Source organism: Phascolarctos cinereus, unplaced genomic scaffold, assembly GCF_003287225.1.
Source record: "Phascolarctos cinereus isolate Bilbo 61053 unplaced genomic scaffold, phaCin_HiC Scaffold_4;HRSCAF=312, whole genome shotgun sequence".
NCBI lineage: Eukaryota > Metazoa > Chordata > Mammalia > Diprotodontia > Phascolarctidae > Phascolarctos > Phascolarctos cinereus.
In genome coordinates, this window is record NW_027555847.1 from 547,870,719 (window position 1) to 547,887,193 (window position 16,475).

Sequence of the window (16,475 nt, forward strand, 5' to 3'; positions counted from 1 at the left end):
AAATGTATTTGTGCTCCTCCACTTCCACTCAACCCCACCTCCCACATTCCTATTGCAGTGGCTCATAAACTTTGTATTTCCTTCTCTAATATTCCTCTAAAGTAGGGGTTCTTAACCTGGGCACTAATGTTCCTCTCAAGTAGGGATTCTTCATGTGAATGATTCAATGCAAACCTATTACCACTACTGGAATAGCAAATTCAAAGTATATTCTGGTTTAAGGAGCATTTATCTCCATATTTATAAGATAGCAAAACGTGGATGAAAAATTCAACTGCATTCCCTTATGGGAGAAGCTTAGGTTGGGGAGGTATGGCAGAGTTCTGTCTGATGAAAGAGAAGGGTTTTCCTTTCTGCTGTTGTGTTTTAGTGGATTGTTTGCATGACTACTTACCCAACTAAAGGGATGCTGTTTGCTCTGGAATGTCCCATCTTTTTTTCCAACAGGTTTTAGCTTCTTTACAATCACAGTGCAATATTGTGTACTATCCCTATGTTTTCAGTCAACAGTTTATTTTTGTGATAATAAATAATTACTTTTTCAATATGAAAAAAAAATAAAGTAGGGGTTCTTAACCTGGGCTCCAAAAGACTCCCAAAGGCCCAAAGGGGCCTGTGAATTTCAAAAAGTCTAAATTTGCTTTTTTCTGATAGTTTAATAATTGTATTTCTATATAAATTGGTTTCTTCAGTAATCCTATATGTTTTATTTTGTGCACTTTAAAACATTATTTTGAGATAGGATAGGCCTTCCTAAACTGCCAAAGGGGTCCATGGCTCAAAGAAAATTAAAAACCACTTGCTCTGAAGTTCAGTTGTGTAGTTTGACCAAGCAAACCTTGTAACAAACAGGAGCATGCTAATACTGGTCCGTTGGGCTAACTACCTCCCCTTTCTGCTTTAACATCTGAAGAAGTGGCTGCATCCTTCACCACTCAAGCCCCGAAGGTTAGCAGTCCTGGGTGCCTTGCAAGATACATTCTTTGCCAAGCTTCAGCGCAGCCGCTCATTCAGTGACCTGCCCTCCCTCAGACTGAACCCCAAGGCAGTACTAGATCTTTATGTGAGTTTGGCTGGAGTGAGGTTTGAAGTGCTTCCTTCAGTGGGCATGTGTGCTGACAGGTACTTAGAGCTTGGGCTTGATTTTGTCGACAAAATGCTGGAGAAAAATGGTTGGGTCTGGGCTATCAGGACTTTCCAGTTGGTGCAAAACTTACTCTCAGAGTACTGATGACACTGTCATACAGCTGTCTGTCTTTCTTTCCTTTCCTGATGGACGATTCTTGACCTGTTATTAGTGCCCTGTGATTTCTAGCACTTTTTTTCTCTATTGTAGCAAAGATGTGTGCAGTATGACAAAAATCAAAAGAAAGGCCCCTGCTGTTTGATTCTAATCAAGAGACCACTTGAGGAAATATAAGGAGTCAGTAAACAAGATGATATTAAAACACATCTTCAAAATACTTTTGTTTCAGAAACATGAACAAAAATATCAATCTCATGTTGCAAAAATTATTACCTCCGTGGATATATTAATGAGGGGACATCACATTCCAATATGATAGGCAAATAAGAATTAACAAAAAATGAAAATTTACCTTCATTATGGACTCTTACAAAGTGAAAGCAAATGTGATTTTTTTTTGAATTCCAAAAGTCAAGCCCTTATTATCTGGCATTTTTCCCCAGCAAAATCAACAAAATTAGTTTAAGCCTGATAGCTTGTCACTTTCTATAGACAGAGGACTTTGTGTGATTGAAAGAATTAACAAAGACCTAAGCCATTTTTTCCTGAAGCTTGATTTTGTATATTTATTTAAAGAGTCTAGAATATTAGTCTATTATGTTGTTAGTTTTCTAAAAGAAATCCTTAGATATATTTTCAGGAATGGGTATGTTTATATATATTGTGTGTGCATTTCTCTCTGAAGATCTCTAGTTTCCCTGTGTATTTATCTCCTATTCTATCCAGTTATTGCCATGCAAAGCCTCTCTTTGTCTGAAGATTATAAGATTTTTATTTGAGACTCATGTGTCCTATCAGCAAATCATTAGCATTTATTGAGCACTTGGTCTGTGTGTAGCTCTATACTAATTAAATCCTGTAACAAGATACAAAAGGGGTTCCTGTCCTTAAAGATTATGCATCTTAATGGGGGAGGAGATGGTTCATGGAACATACATGAAAAATCCATACAGAGCACATAACAGCAGCATTTCAACATAAAAACAATTAGTGACAGACGGAACAAATTGTATGTATGAGTTTGTACGTGTACAAACATGCTACAGGTGAGGGTAGAGCATTGTTGCCATGGATTTATCCTGGCAAAGTTTTTGGATAAGGTGAATTACCTATATTAGCAAGTTGCCTTTTCCCTATACATTGATGGCCTCAAGAGCAATGGAAGCCTGAGGCTTGTCTCCTATTTACTTGAAGAAGGTGCCCACTCATGTGAGCTTAGTACTGTATAATGTACGTATATTCTCTAATGGATTCTAAGTGCTGCTGTCTCCCATGTTCCCTGAATGGTTGATTACAAACAGGCAATTAGATCTGATTCTATTTAGCAAAGCTAGGAATAAGTAGAATCCTAACTGGGAGATTTGACCTACCATGGAATCTTCATTGCAGTGCCTTCTATTTTGGTAAGACCTATGAAACATACTCATAGACATACATTTGTACATGTGTGTATGTATGTGTGTATATACATACATGCATATGTGTATATGTGCATATAAAATGCATTGAACTGTTTCTGCCATGGTCACCAAATTAATAATTTTTTAAAAACAGGATGCTTATAATTTCCTGTACTATTAAGGATTAAAAAAGAAAATAAAGGAACTTTAAGTGTTAGCTTTTGAAGCACATACATAAGAGGGAACTGCATGTATATGGGAAGAGGTTGAATAGATTTTCACCCCAGAATCTAGTGTTTTTCAAAACTGAGTTGCCAGGACACAGTTACTTTGATCTAGGAGACGAGTTCTTTTGTAGAACAAAAATATTCTAATTTCTCTGTCTTAATTTCCCCCCACACGTACATTTTCCCGCTGAACAATAAATTATGCCCCAATTTTTTTTTAATTTTTAAAAGTACTAACTTTGGGTGCCTTCTTTCCATAGTCTAATCTCCCCGATGACATCTTTGAAAGTGGAATGGCAGTTGAGGAAAAAAGACCACTGTCACTCAGTTTTTGTGACTTGCCCAATGGGGACTGTGCCTTATCTTCCAAATCAAAGGGCTCCTCTGCTAGCATCGGTCAGTCGAATCCAGAAATCACTGTTACTACAGCAGAGCATAACCATCCTTCCCCTCAGGATGATACTGGCCCAGGCTCTTCCAGAAATTCCACAGTGGAGGCCCAGAATCCAAAGCTGCCCCTGGAGCACACAGAGGAGGACCAGAAAGCCCCCCCAGCTGCTTCTGAAGTGTGCCAGCAAACACCAGGCCCAGGTGGTGACAGCCTGTTCCTGGAGAACGATGTTGCTGTGTCGCTTCTGCAGGACTCAGACGAGGTGTCTGAGCTAAAGCCTGTGGAGCTGGACGCCTTTGAAGGAAACATCACCAAACAGCTTGTCAAGAGGCTTAACTTGACAGACATGCCAGTGATCCAGGTCGAGGGCTCAGTCAGTGGAGAATCAGAAGGCTGTCGATCCTTCTTAGATGGGAGCTTGGAGGAAGCTTTTCAGGGGCTTTACCTAGCACTAGAATCCCATAAAGAGCAATATAAAGAATTCGAGGATTTGAATCAAGAGGTGATGCACCTGGATGATGTTCTCAAAGTAAGTACATTTTCAGAAATGTGTTAATGAGTTGGGAGGGCTGGAGTAGGGAGAAGGCCAAGAAGTTTTGTTTTTTTCAGACTCTGGGCTCTAGGTGCTCAACAGTCTGTTTAAAGTAACATCTTCAAGGCATTTTGTGTGTGTGTTTGTGTGTGTGTGTGTGTGTGTGTGTGTGTGTGTGTGTGTGTCATGATCAGTGTTTTAGATTTTAGATCATTTATATTCCATTTGGTGGAGTGCCAAGAGCATTTGGTAATTAACAATACTTTTGTTTTAACCAAAGCCAATATAGTAATTTAAAAAAAAACTCAACTTAAAACCTGAAATACCGCTCTGATTCTGCAGGTTCCATAGTTACTAGTATCCCTAGGATGAAGTTATGGCACCTTGATGGTCATGGTGACGGTGAATTACCTCTGGAATGTATCAGGGAAATGGGGAATCTCATAGTCCCATTGAACCTACCCTCAGTCTGTGGGCAATGGGATCCTTTTTCCTATATAACAATTTCTTAAAGCATCGTTCTACTATTCAGAGATCAGTGCAATGTTCACTTAGCCAACGTGTATTTATCAAGAGCTCTGAACTCCAAAATGGCACTCTGCAGACTGACATGAAGCTGGATGTCAGGTCCCCAAGATCAGGGAATCGCAACCAGTGACCATAAAGCAGTAGGGAAGCCCCAAGGGTGAGACCCAGGAGAGGGGGATATCTTCACCATTCCCATAGTTGTTGCTTTGATGTCCACAATGGGACGATGGAGCCACTTGTAAAGTATCTGCTCCCTTCCCAATACACGGATTGAGTGAAAGTCGATGGGAAGTAACAAGCCAGAGTTTATCCATATCTAATGCATTTTGCACTCTCCTGAATCTCTCTTGACGTCTTGGCTTTGCCATCCAGGTTCATTTTACTCAGTGGAAGAGACCTTATGATCTTTTGGTCAGGGAAAGAGTAATTCTTGGGACAGACTCACTTCACAGGCTTCTTAATTCTGCACAGGATAATCACAACATGAAGATGAAGGCATAGGGCAGGAAGGGCCACATCTCCCTGTGCATCACCATTTCAATGTTTATGCATCCCACTGGCATTCTTCAGCTATGTGATACAAAATTACACAGTCAGGGATTTTTCTGACAAGCTTGACTATCTCTCTTCTCTCTCTCACTGACCTGGTTTCAGAGTGAATTTATACCTGAGATAGCTGACCATATCATTCATCTTTGAGCCTTCAGCTACTCTGCTGATCATAACAGATGAAATCAGCTGTCTAGAGTGGCAGCAGAAAAACAGGGAAAACAGCTTTCTCTTTGGGTTGGCTTCCTGGGAAGTACATCTCATAGCATTATCTGTGGACATGCACACAAAGGTTACTTTGACTGGAGACCTGACAAAGCTGGACACTGGAAAGAAAGCCATCATTCAGTACTCAAGTTATTACCTTGCTTGTATCTTACATTTGTATATGCTGAATTGGGTAATTGGTCTGATTCTCTAAGAACTAAGATGTAAGTAGAGGAGAAAAGGAGATTTCACCTGAGAAAGAAATCAGGAATGATTTCATTACCACCATTTTCATTTGGATTCATGAAAAGCAACGTAACCCCTTAGAGGCTCCAAATAAGTAGCTTCATAGTCTTATAAAATGACTGGTGTTATTGGACAAATAAAGAGCCAATCTTGAAGCCAGGAACACTTAGCTTTAAATCCTACTTCTGACACATACTTATCATGTGACCCTGAGCAAGTCACTTAACCTTTAAGCTGCAGAGAGGGTGCCAACCAGCACTGATAAAGTTTCCTCACCTGAGCATTCCCTACAACATTAAGTCCAGGCCTTATTACTAACTCAACAATACAGAATTTTAAATTTATTACTGGAAGAGACATCAAGTCATTTAATCCAGCCCCACTGTGCTTGATGATGAGAAAATTGAAGGTTAGAAAGGTTAAGTGAAGGGGCAGCTACATGGCAAAGTGGATAGAGCACTGGCCCTGGAGTCAGGAGGACCTGAGTTCAAATCCGGTCTCAGACACTTGACACTAGCTGTGTGACCCTGCACAAGTCACTTAACTCCATTGTCTAGTAAAAAAAACAGACAAACAGAAAGGTTAAGTGACATGCCCACAGTCGCAGATATTAAGTGGCAGAGCTCAGGACTGAAAGGCAGATCACCTAAGTCCTGTGTTGCTAGTAGAAGTGTTATTTGTTTTTAAATGATGAGCTGAGATCCAGAATGAAGAATATTAAACTTATTAGTAATTCTCTCTGTAAGCCAGAGTATACTTAATCTTTATCCACAGCTATTTATGGCCTAAGAAGATCAAATATACTTCTTCACAAATTTCTTTGCTGAGCTTGTTAGTTTTTGGGTTTTTGGTTTTTTTTTCGCTTTTGTCTAACTGTTGCTATCAAGTAAAACTGTTGTTTTATTTAAAAAAAACAAACAAATCTGCCAAAACTCTTTGATATATTGTACTACCTGGATTCTTTAGGCTGTTTAATTCTGTTGACAGCTGCTTCTGTAAAAGCAATCCCAGAATCATATCATATGTGTCTGTGCTGTATTTTCTCCTCTCCTGACAGTTAATAGTGTAGGTCTGGGGCAAGTGGCTTTGATTCCAGCCTAAGTAAGACCAGATTAAGCTGGACAAAGCTTTCTCTTTTTTCCCCCCTCACATCCTAGGATGCTAAACAGCTTGTGGAGCAGAAAACAAACGATGCTGCCTCTTGGATGGAGATCACTGAGGGTGAATGAAAACGGCTCTGATCTAAGAGACTGAAAGACATTTCCCCATGTGCTTTGTGCTACCTTGGGTGCAGAGATCTCAGCAAGGACTTTCCTGCCTTGTGTTGAGATATCTACGAACATTGCTACCTAATTGGATGGAGGACTTTTAGGTCTTTTTTTACTCACAGGACATACCTGCTCCTTCTTCACTCCCCTACCTCAATTCCCTTGAATATTTGGAAGTTATTTGTAGTTATTTTTATTTTTTAAAAATAATTTTAATCCCCTTCCTTTAATTCCTACTTATTGACATTACCCAATTTTCCTTTCTTCTATTTATTGCCAGCTGTATGGTAACAGATTATTCTTACAAATGCTGTCTGCCTTTTGTATTAGATTTTGTTCTTATGATACCAGGGCTCAGTCAGGAGATTGATAGGACATAGCCCTTCAGAAGGACATCTCCAGAGTGGGCAGGGCCTTTCTTTTCTTAGAGTATACACTCTTCACTTCCTCCACTGAGGTGAGGACATATAAAAAAATCCAGTTAGCATAAAGTACAGGTGAAATTCAGAGTTAAGTCTTCCTTTAAGTCTTAAATGCAGAAAATGCCCTATAAGAGCACAGTTTAAAGGGAGATAAGAAAATGTTACTCAAATGCCAGAGTTCTTTCTTTGGCCAGAGATGTCCTGGTCACCTGAAATTGGGTTATTGGTTTGTATTCTTCACATGCAGCCCTCTTCGACACAGTGGTCACCTATTAAACCTTGTTCCTCATTTGTATTTTAGGAGAGGGAAGAATAGTGAAGGAAGTAGCTTTGTTTCCCAAGGCATCCCAATTGTATTTCTTAGTGAATGTGAAGATTTAAAATGCATATAAAATGCCAACAAAAATAAAGGCTTGAGGGGTGGGGGGAAGAACCGAAACTGTTTTATCTTGAATCGGATAATATGAAGGTTTCTCAAAAGCATATAAAATGCCAACCAAAATAAAAGTTTGGAATTGAAAATGTCGTATCTTGAATTGGGTGCAGTGTGTTTTGTTTTTCGCTTCAGAACATATTTTTTTTTTATGTTTTCATTGGTGCCTTCTGCCTTTTCAGTGCAAGCCAGCAGGAAGCCGCAGCCGGTCTTCCAGTTTAAGTCTTACAGTTGAGAGTGCTTTAGAAAGCTTTGATTTCCTGAACACCTCTGACTTTGATGAGGAGGATGGTGAGGAGGTTTGTAATGTTGGAGGAGGTGCTGACTCAGTATTTTCAGACACTGAGACTGAGAAAAATAGGTAAGTCAGAAGCTAGTCCCAGCTCACCCTTCTCTCTTTACAGCGTCTACATTCAATAATTCTTTTTTTCACTTATTGTGGGTCCTGGTACACACGTTACTCAAGGAAGATGGTATTCACCATACAAATGACATATTGGTCTCTTGAGATCCTTTAGTTAGAGCGGAGAATAAATTTCCAGTATGGTAAAACCCATCTAGGTAATGGACATCTGGGGTTAGTCCTGAAGGCCATTGTAAGTTTCTTCTTCAGGGCCAGGGGAAACAAGATTAGAGGGATTTCTTTTTGTTTGGAGTGTCTGCAAATTGTTCCTAAAGTAAATACCTGGCAGTTAACTAACAAGACTTAAGTATTATGTCAGGAGAACTCTTCCTTGACATAGGTTTGGACCTGGTTCTCCTGAATATGTATCTGATTACTAATTCTTTATTTTGTTTTAAGCTTTTTTTCTCCTTTCCTCTGTCCCATTTAAGCCTTTGCATGGATTATATTTGTCAATCATAGTAACATGTGGCCAGATTTTTGCACTATTATAGAAGTTTCTTTTAGAATGGCTACAGACCCCGTTCCCTATCTTAATGTGTTATAACATGGCCTTCTCTTGTCCCCTGTCTCTTTGTGGTGGAATGGAAAAGATGCTGATGTCCCAAGATGATCTTCAATGTGTTTCTTGATACAGCTAGAACTACATTTTAGCATTAGAGCATAGTGGGTATTTTGCAACTTCAGGTGAGATAAAACAAGCATATTGGAACATGCCCAATTCTATCGATTACAACCAAGAGCTCACCAGACACTTTCCCAGAGGAAGAGATGTATTTCTTAGCTACAAATCTACACTAGGCACATTTTAATCTAAACAGGTTTTCAAGTTACAACAAACTAGAGCTATTCTGTCTTCAAGAAATCTAAATTGTAGGAAGGTTTTTGAAAATTATTTTCTTCTCTTTGGAATTTTTTTTTCTCGTGTCTAAAATAGAACCTGAGAAAAAACATGCCACATGGAGATTGCTGTTGGATAAACCTCAGGGTTACTCAAATTCAGTCTAAAAAAATTAATGAAATGCTTTCATTATACTGGTGAATGAAGCTAACCTCTTATTAGATTTGACCTGATTCTAAATTCTGATGTTTCTAATTTAGGGGAGGCTTCAATACATTTCAACAAAGAGTATTAGGGAAAAAGAGAAGGGTTTGGAGTGGTTTACAAAAAGGCTTAATGGACTAGATTTGTGACTTCATTCATCTAGAGAACATCCCATGAGGAAACTCCTTCTGCCATCATAGATCGTCATCATCATAACATTTATAGAAGGTTTTTAGGTTTGCAAAGCACTTTTCATATGTTATTTCATTTGATCCTTACAACAGTCCTATGAGGTAGATGTTATAATCATCTCCATTTCAAAACTGAGGAAACTAAGACTGAGGGTCTCACAGCTATTAACTGTCAAAGGGAGAATTTGAAATCAGACTTTGTGACTCTGGGTCCAGCACTGTCTCCACTAAGTCACCCATTTTTCTGTAGCTACATACTGTGCCTCTGCTGTTTCAAGCCTTGGAGTGTTAGCTATCTGGGACACTAACAATTAAGTGACCATGGGCCACTCAACCACTATGTGTCAGAGACAGGGCAAGAACCCAGATTTTCCTACTCCATAGCATGCTCCATCTCAACAGTGCCTCTCTTTCTAATCACATATTTTGAAAGAATAAATTAAGGGCACAATTTTTTTTTATTACACTCACATACAAACCAGAAAATATCATAGCAAAAAGTTATTCAAAATGCATGGTTAAAATAAAAATGGTAGAGGAATTAAGACCAGACAGGGAGATGAATGAATTCAGGAGGAAGACTGGCAAAAAGGATCAGGGCAAAGTCTGGCCCGTAAAACTTTTATATGCGCCACTGCGTGCTTGTCTCGTGAAATCACTTGCTAAACCCCAAAATGATATAAAAAGTTATAGTTACCTGTGCCCAACTAGTGTGCAAATATTTGAGATTTAGTTTTAATTTTTACATTTTAGTGCAAGGCTACTGAGAGATATAATGGAAAGATAGTGCTGGGTTGGAAATAGGAGACAGGTTCTGGTGTGAACTCTGTGACTTTTGGTGTGCTCCAGGAAAAGGGTTTGATTTCTGTGCCTCCATTTCTCCATCTGTATAATGGGCATAGTACTACCTATTTCACAGATTTGATAGGAGTATTAGATTGTGGAACAGAAGTCCTTAACCTTTTTGTATCCTGTTTTCCATTGGCAGTCTGGTGAAATCTATGGACTCCTTCTCAGAATGTTTAAATGAATAAAATAAAACACATAGGATTACAAAGAAAACCAATTATATCAAAACATAGTTATCAAAATATTCTCTTAATAAGTTCATGAACCTCAGGTTAAGAAGACTTCTTCTAGGTATAAAAGTGGTTTTTTTTTTCAAAGAATTTTAAATGTTCCACAAATTCAAGATATCATATGAGTTTTAACAAGCTTGAAATAAGTATTTAGCAATGAAAAGAGCACTGGGCAAAGAAAGTAGGGGTGGTAGTGTGAGACCTGTATCTGTGTGTATGTGCTGAAGGGGAGGGTGAAATTTAGGATGCTACGAGATGTTAAACACTACTTTCATTTTGGTCCGGAGTAGGAGAACATTCATGTCTCTCATTTCAGTAGCTTTTCCTCTTTTCATTCTTCAAGTAGCCATTGATCTGTGGCCAGGAAAACAAAAACAAAAACAAGCCTTGATAGATTATTTCTTAATAGCATTGTTCTTGGGAAACCACAAGTCTAGAGGCCAGTTTAATCCCAGAAAATTTGGCAAATCACCCTGTCAACAGACCAGGAAAACACAAGAAGGGCAAAATGAGAGCCTGTTTCAAAGGTTTCTTAGTGAAAATCCTTTACAGAAGGCTCATTGTTCTTAAGGAACAAACATGGGGTTCTGCTCAGTCATTTGACTTCAGAATACTCGCCTTCCAGGCTGAGATATGGGCTATTTGTCAAATGGTTTCTCCATTCTTCATGGCTGTCAACAGACAGGTCACTGTTTATGGAGGGGCCCCGTGGTAGCCTTGTGAAGATGACCTGCTGCTTGCCTTTAAAAACAAGTTACAAATGTTTCACCCACCCTCCTGCCTCAACAGTTACAGATCAATACACCCCGAGGCCAGGGGCCACCCTAGCGAAGCGCTGACAGAAGACACGGGAGTCGGTACCAGTGTAGCGGGAAGCCCTCTTCCCCTGACCACAGGAAATGAAAGCCTTGACATCACCATAGTTAGGCACCTGCAGTACTGCACCCAGCTTATACAGGTAGGATTGTTGTGTGTTGTCCCCTATCTATTCATACCACAGATTGCTGACACACAAGGGAATCAGATGGATTCAGTTGAATATAAGCTCCTTGAGGGAAGGGATTTTCATTTTTCTGTTTCCTGGGCACCAGCACGCATAGACAGTTAATGCTTATTAAATCAAAATCTCCCCTTTTTTTACTTAGCTGGTATAATGAATGCTTATGAAAAAGAAAGGAGCCTTGCTATAGGCCAAACTATCCACTTTTCTGGCAGGCATGGGTAAGATCCTATACCTTCATGGGGCATCTGGGTGGTGGAGTAGACAGAGCGCTGGTGCTGGAGTCAGGAGGATCTGAGTTCAGACCCAGTCTCAGAAACTTAACTTACTATTTGTATGACCCTGGGCAAGTCACTTAACCTCTTTGACCTCAAAAAAAAAACCACACAACCCATGCCCTCTTTACATGCTTCTTTTTGAAACATTCCTCATGGTACAGTACCAGGCAAAGAGAGAGCATCCACCCAAAATATTGAAGATCATCAGATCCAATCTTACACAGTTTCACACCAGTCTTGGAAGCTAGAGGTCTCTTAAACATAATGGGGCAGTGTGGTGATGGGTAAAAGAAAATAACGTTTTGAGAACTACCATCTATAAAGAAACTGAGACTGAAATCCAAGAGCCTTCTCTGTAAACGATATGTTTGCAAGGAAAAGATCCTGTGCCATGGACACCCCCAGCTCCTACACACACGCACACATTCTGTCTGTCTCTGCACCTGCTTACCGCTCTGAGCATTCAGAACTGTACCAGACAGTTCTCTGCATTTGCCAAGGGTTCTTCATCTCAGACCTCAAAATGCCCCAGAGGTATTGAAAGTATGACCCGGTGCTCCATCAGTCGTGCTAGCTTGGATACAAGGAAGAGCCACCTACCTCCATGCAGTGCCTTTTTCCTCTCTTTTTTACAGATGCATTTTATGTAAGCACTGCATTGCTTCTAGGTTGCCTTCACTTCCTAAATGCAGATCGGTTCCAGGAGCCGATGTGAACCCTCTGGAGATGTGTACCCAAACAACCTCCTCCTGACACGTGCACTGACTAACCACCCTAGTGACACATTCACCAACTCTGACTCCCACAGTTTTCCTTAATCCAAACATTACCTCTCCATCCTCCAGACAATCAAACAAATCAAAAAAAAAAAAAAGATGTTGCTGTGTCACCAACATCTAGGAGCTGGCTCACCATTACACCTACTCCACCAATTACTAGGGTCAGAAAAATATCCAAACACTATTCTTTTTTTGGGGGGGGGGAGCGGGATCAAGGCAGTCAAGGTTAAATGACTTGCCCATGGTCACACAGCTAGTAAGTGTCAAGTGTCTGAGGCCAGATTGGAATTCAGGTCCTTCTGACTTCAGCGCCACTGCACTAGCTGCCCTAGACTTTCCAGACACTCTTATAGCACAGCGCATAATCAGTCACTGATAAGACCCCCAACTACCAGCTTTTCATGTTGAGCAGCTCAGAGTCAAACATCCTGAAAAAATAAACCCAACACTGAAACATAACCTAATGAAAGTATGTCAGTATGAATCAACCATCTACATTCAATAGAGATGCAAGCAAAGAACTTTAGCTCCTGAGTCAGAGTAGAGCCAGAGAATTGATCCATGATTTCCCCCCAAATCAGTGTCATTTTTTAGCGGACTGTACTGTCACTTCTACCACTTATTTGCATTTCTAGTAATAAATGAATGAAGGAAGGAAAAAAGATTTAAGCACCTACTGTGTGCCAAGAACTATGATAAGCGCTGAGGATAGAAATAGGAAAAGCGAGCAGTCCTGACTTCCAAGGACCTCAAACTCTAAGTAAGGGAAACAACATACATGCCAGTACATTTTCTCTCATTTCTAGCTGTATTTCTAGCTTCAGGATTTTGCTTGTGTGTGTGTGAGGTAATTGGGGTTAAGTGACTTGCCCAGGGTCACACAGCTAGTAAGTGTCAAGTGTTTGGTCTGAGGCTGGATTTGAACTCAGGTCCTCCTGACTTCAGGGCCGGTGCTCAATCCACTGCGCCACCTAGCTGCTCCCTTTAGCTGTATTTCTAAAACACTTTTTGACTGTGAATGGACAATTCAAAATTGTACTGTAGTACTGGGACGCCAAACTACCTTAGGCAAATAGAAATTATTTTTAGAATTGAATGGAAAAGCATCATTATGTGCTTTTTATGTACCAAGCACTTTAGAACTTATTAAAACAGTACAGTCCTTAGGTGTTTGTCTGTATCTACTTGGTCTACTTTTCCTGTGTCCTTTACAGTTGTCCAAGGTGTGGGATTACAAGAAGGGATCTGGAGACAAACATAGTTGGCCATAGAGGGGTAGACAAGAAATGGGCACCCAGGCCTGGAAGTGGTCTCCCATTGGCTGGCTCCCTCCCTACCCTCGTTAGTTAGAATAAGAGCCTCATTAGGATCTCATAGTAGAAGAGGAAGCTGTGCAGAACCACAGGCAAGTTTTGCCTAGGCGGAGGAGCGGGTGTGTGGACCTAGAGTAGCCATATTCTCTCATCTCTCTCTCCCACAAAAGAGACTGTTTAAAATAGCCTCACATGGCTTTTAAGGGCTATGATAATTTGGTTGCCAATTAAGTTCACTAGATATAGATGGATCCCTTTGGCCAGGTTCCCAATGTATCTCTGAAAAATATAAGTTGTCCCATAAACATTGTATTGAATTGGTAAGCCATGAATACCAGAAAGCAGTTGAACAAAAGGTGTGTAACATACTTTTTCTGGTCAACATGAACAAGTTATTCCTGACTATGTTATTATTGCTGACCATTTCTTTACGATTCTGTTTTCATACTTTTCTTAAACTATACTCATTGAACCTGATACTGTATTGAATAAATTGGTCTGGGAATTATTTACCTTTTAGTAAACACTTAATTCTTTTTGGAAACTAGTATATTTCTTACTCCCCAAAAGAGGACAATTTCCACTCACTGCGTAGTCAGGTGGTTGAATGACTACCAGTACCATGATGAAATCATAATTATAGCATTCATAGAGTGAGATTTTGAGATTGGGAAATTAGAGAAGGGCATTGAGAAATTAGGTGAATGACTGAGGATTAGAAATTTATTAGAGGATCATCAATCATTGAGTCCCTCAGTTTTCAAGTGAAATATTGCTAGTCTCTAAATCCAGTCTAGGTTACAATCAAACAGAGGTGAAAACAGAGATGGCAAACCCTTAACATCTTAGTCTGACATGGTTAAGACATAGTTTATTGCTATTACATTTCTTTGCATAACAAATGCTACCATATGTTCTTGGTATCTTTTTCTTTTCATCAGAAAGTTTAATTTTTCAGGCCCCAAACACCTAGTATACTTGACATGCCCTCCTTTTCAACTTGGCCAAAAAAATTATATTAAAATGTTTTTATAAATAATTGCATCATATTAGTAATATCCTGATCATTACTTCTGCTCAATGAAACCCAGATCTAACTACCCTTGTAGATTAACTTTTTGTATCATTACATCCACATCTATGCATATCCAATTGCCTCACAAATGGTAGATTTCAAAGAGCAAGTATTTTACATGAAGTAAGAAGAAAGAGAAATGACTGAAATCATCACCATTTTTCACTAAAGAGAAAAAGCACAATTTTAAAGAAAGTCAGGGGGAAAAAAAGTTAAAATAACACCAACACATCTACTTATATCAGTCTGTGTATGACTACTATAGAATGAGGAACTTTGCCCAAATTGATCAGGAATAATTGGGCAAAGTGATCAAACTTTACACCATATGCCAAAGGGATGAGGTTGGGAGGAAATGGTTTAAGATAGACTGCCTGCACAAAGGGCTGATTTTGTCTTTATGGCTCCCTAGGGTCCCCTGGAACACAGTAGGCCATTTAATAAATGCTTGTTGAACTGGGTTGATGAAAACTACTGAAATAGTGGCTTTGTTTACTTTATTAGCAAATTGTGTCCTCGAGCAAAACTCCATTTATAGCAAGAAATCTCTTAGAGAAGCTCTCTGGACAGATCCAAGTGATAGAGAAACTTGCAGCTATCAGCGATGAAAATATAGGGAACATCAGCTCTGTCATAGAGGGTGAGTATCTGTGAGATAGACTCTGAATCCCAGCTTAGGATGATGCATCTTGCCCAAATTTCTCCAAGGGAGGCAGGGAGGATGGTAGGGTAGAAAGAGCTCTGACTAGTCTCAGAGGACCTAGGTTCAAAGCCTGCCTGTGATGCTTACTACATCTGTGACCATGAGAAAGTCTCTTACTACCTTGGCCTCAGTTTCCTCATCTGTAAAATGTGTGTTTGTTTTTGTTTTTATTTTGGTGAGGCAATTGGGGTTAAGTAACTTGCCCAGAGTCACACAGCTAAGTGAGTGTTATGTGTCTGAGGCCAGATTTGAACTCAGGTCCTCCTGACTCCAGTGGCAGTATTCTATCCACTGTGTCACCTAGCTGCCCCTCCTCGTCTGTAAAATGAACGAGTTGTACCAGATGGCCTCTGAGGTCTCTTCCAGCTCTAGAATGGTGATCTTGGGATCTTTTTTGACCAGTGGCAAGCTGGCAGGATAGCATAAGGGGCAGTCTCTGGCCATAAAATACAAATAAACAAGGTAAGGTTTCTATTTTGAGAAAATCAGGACTGTTCTTACTTCCCTAAATATCCTCTTCCCCTCCTTTTTCACCCCCCCCAAATAGATATATTCCCATGATGTCAGGCTAGTAGGCAATTGTTTTCTACTACCAACACTTATTGGAAAAGTATAAGACTAGCAAGTTAATTCACAACCCCAAAGGCAAACTGTTATTCAAAATGGTCCATAAGCTTGGGAAGGGAGGTAAGGAGGGGCAGGTGGAGAACATTGTCTTCCAAAAACACTCTGGACTTGTGAGGTTTGAAAATTGGACACTCTTGCAAAGTCATGAATTTCACTTTCCAACAAATCACAGTTATCAGGGAAGAGTTTCCCATCAGCTGTTCAATAAATGTCATACAAGGTCCTTGACTGATTCTCTAATTTAGTTTCATTACTTAAGGCTGAAACTCCCTGATAAGTTATATGGCTGGGCATTCACCCAGCACAGATCTGCCTTTTGCAGGCATTCCTTGGCCTGGAATTAGTGTAAAGAACACAGCGGGAAGACTTGCTTTCATCTCAGCCCTTCCATTTATTAGTGATGTAACTTTAGGTGAGTCACTTAATATCACTGAGCCTTTGTGGCCCTATCCACTCAAAGGTTTGCTGTGGAAGTGATGTGAAAACATTTCCAAAAAGGTAAAATTAAAACTCTACTTTTTATTCTCATTAAT

At 39.8% G+C, this 16,475-nt stretch overlaps 1 protein-coding gene across 12 annotated transcripts in view; it reads left to right on the forward strand.

Annotated features, from left to right (window-relative positions):
• Window positions 1-16,475, forward strand: part of RIPOR2 (RHO family interacting cell polarization regulator 2) — a 262,145-nt gene that overhangs the window by 226,007 nt on the left and 19,663 nt on the right. For 8 of the 12 annotated variants that reach the window (XM_020986858.2, XM_020986855.2, XM_020986851.2 and 5 more), the window contains 4 exons: window positions 3,134-3,793; window positions 7,632-7,810; window positions 10,957-11,125; window positions 15,117-15,252. In XM_020986858.2, coding sequence (XP_020842517.1) covers window positions 3,134-3,793; window positions 7,632-7,810; window positions 10,957-11,125; window positions 15,117-15,252 — 1,144 coding nt within the window. Of the gene's footprint in view, window positions 1-913; window positions 1,064-3,133; window positions 3,794-6,483; window positions 7,553-7,631; window positions 7,811-10,956; window positions 11,126-15,116; window positions 15,253-16,475 lie in introns of those variants that run through there. The other 4 variants (XM_020986861.2, XR_013486253.1, XM_020986860.2 and 1 more) reach the window with 4 other exon arrangements.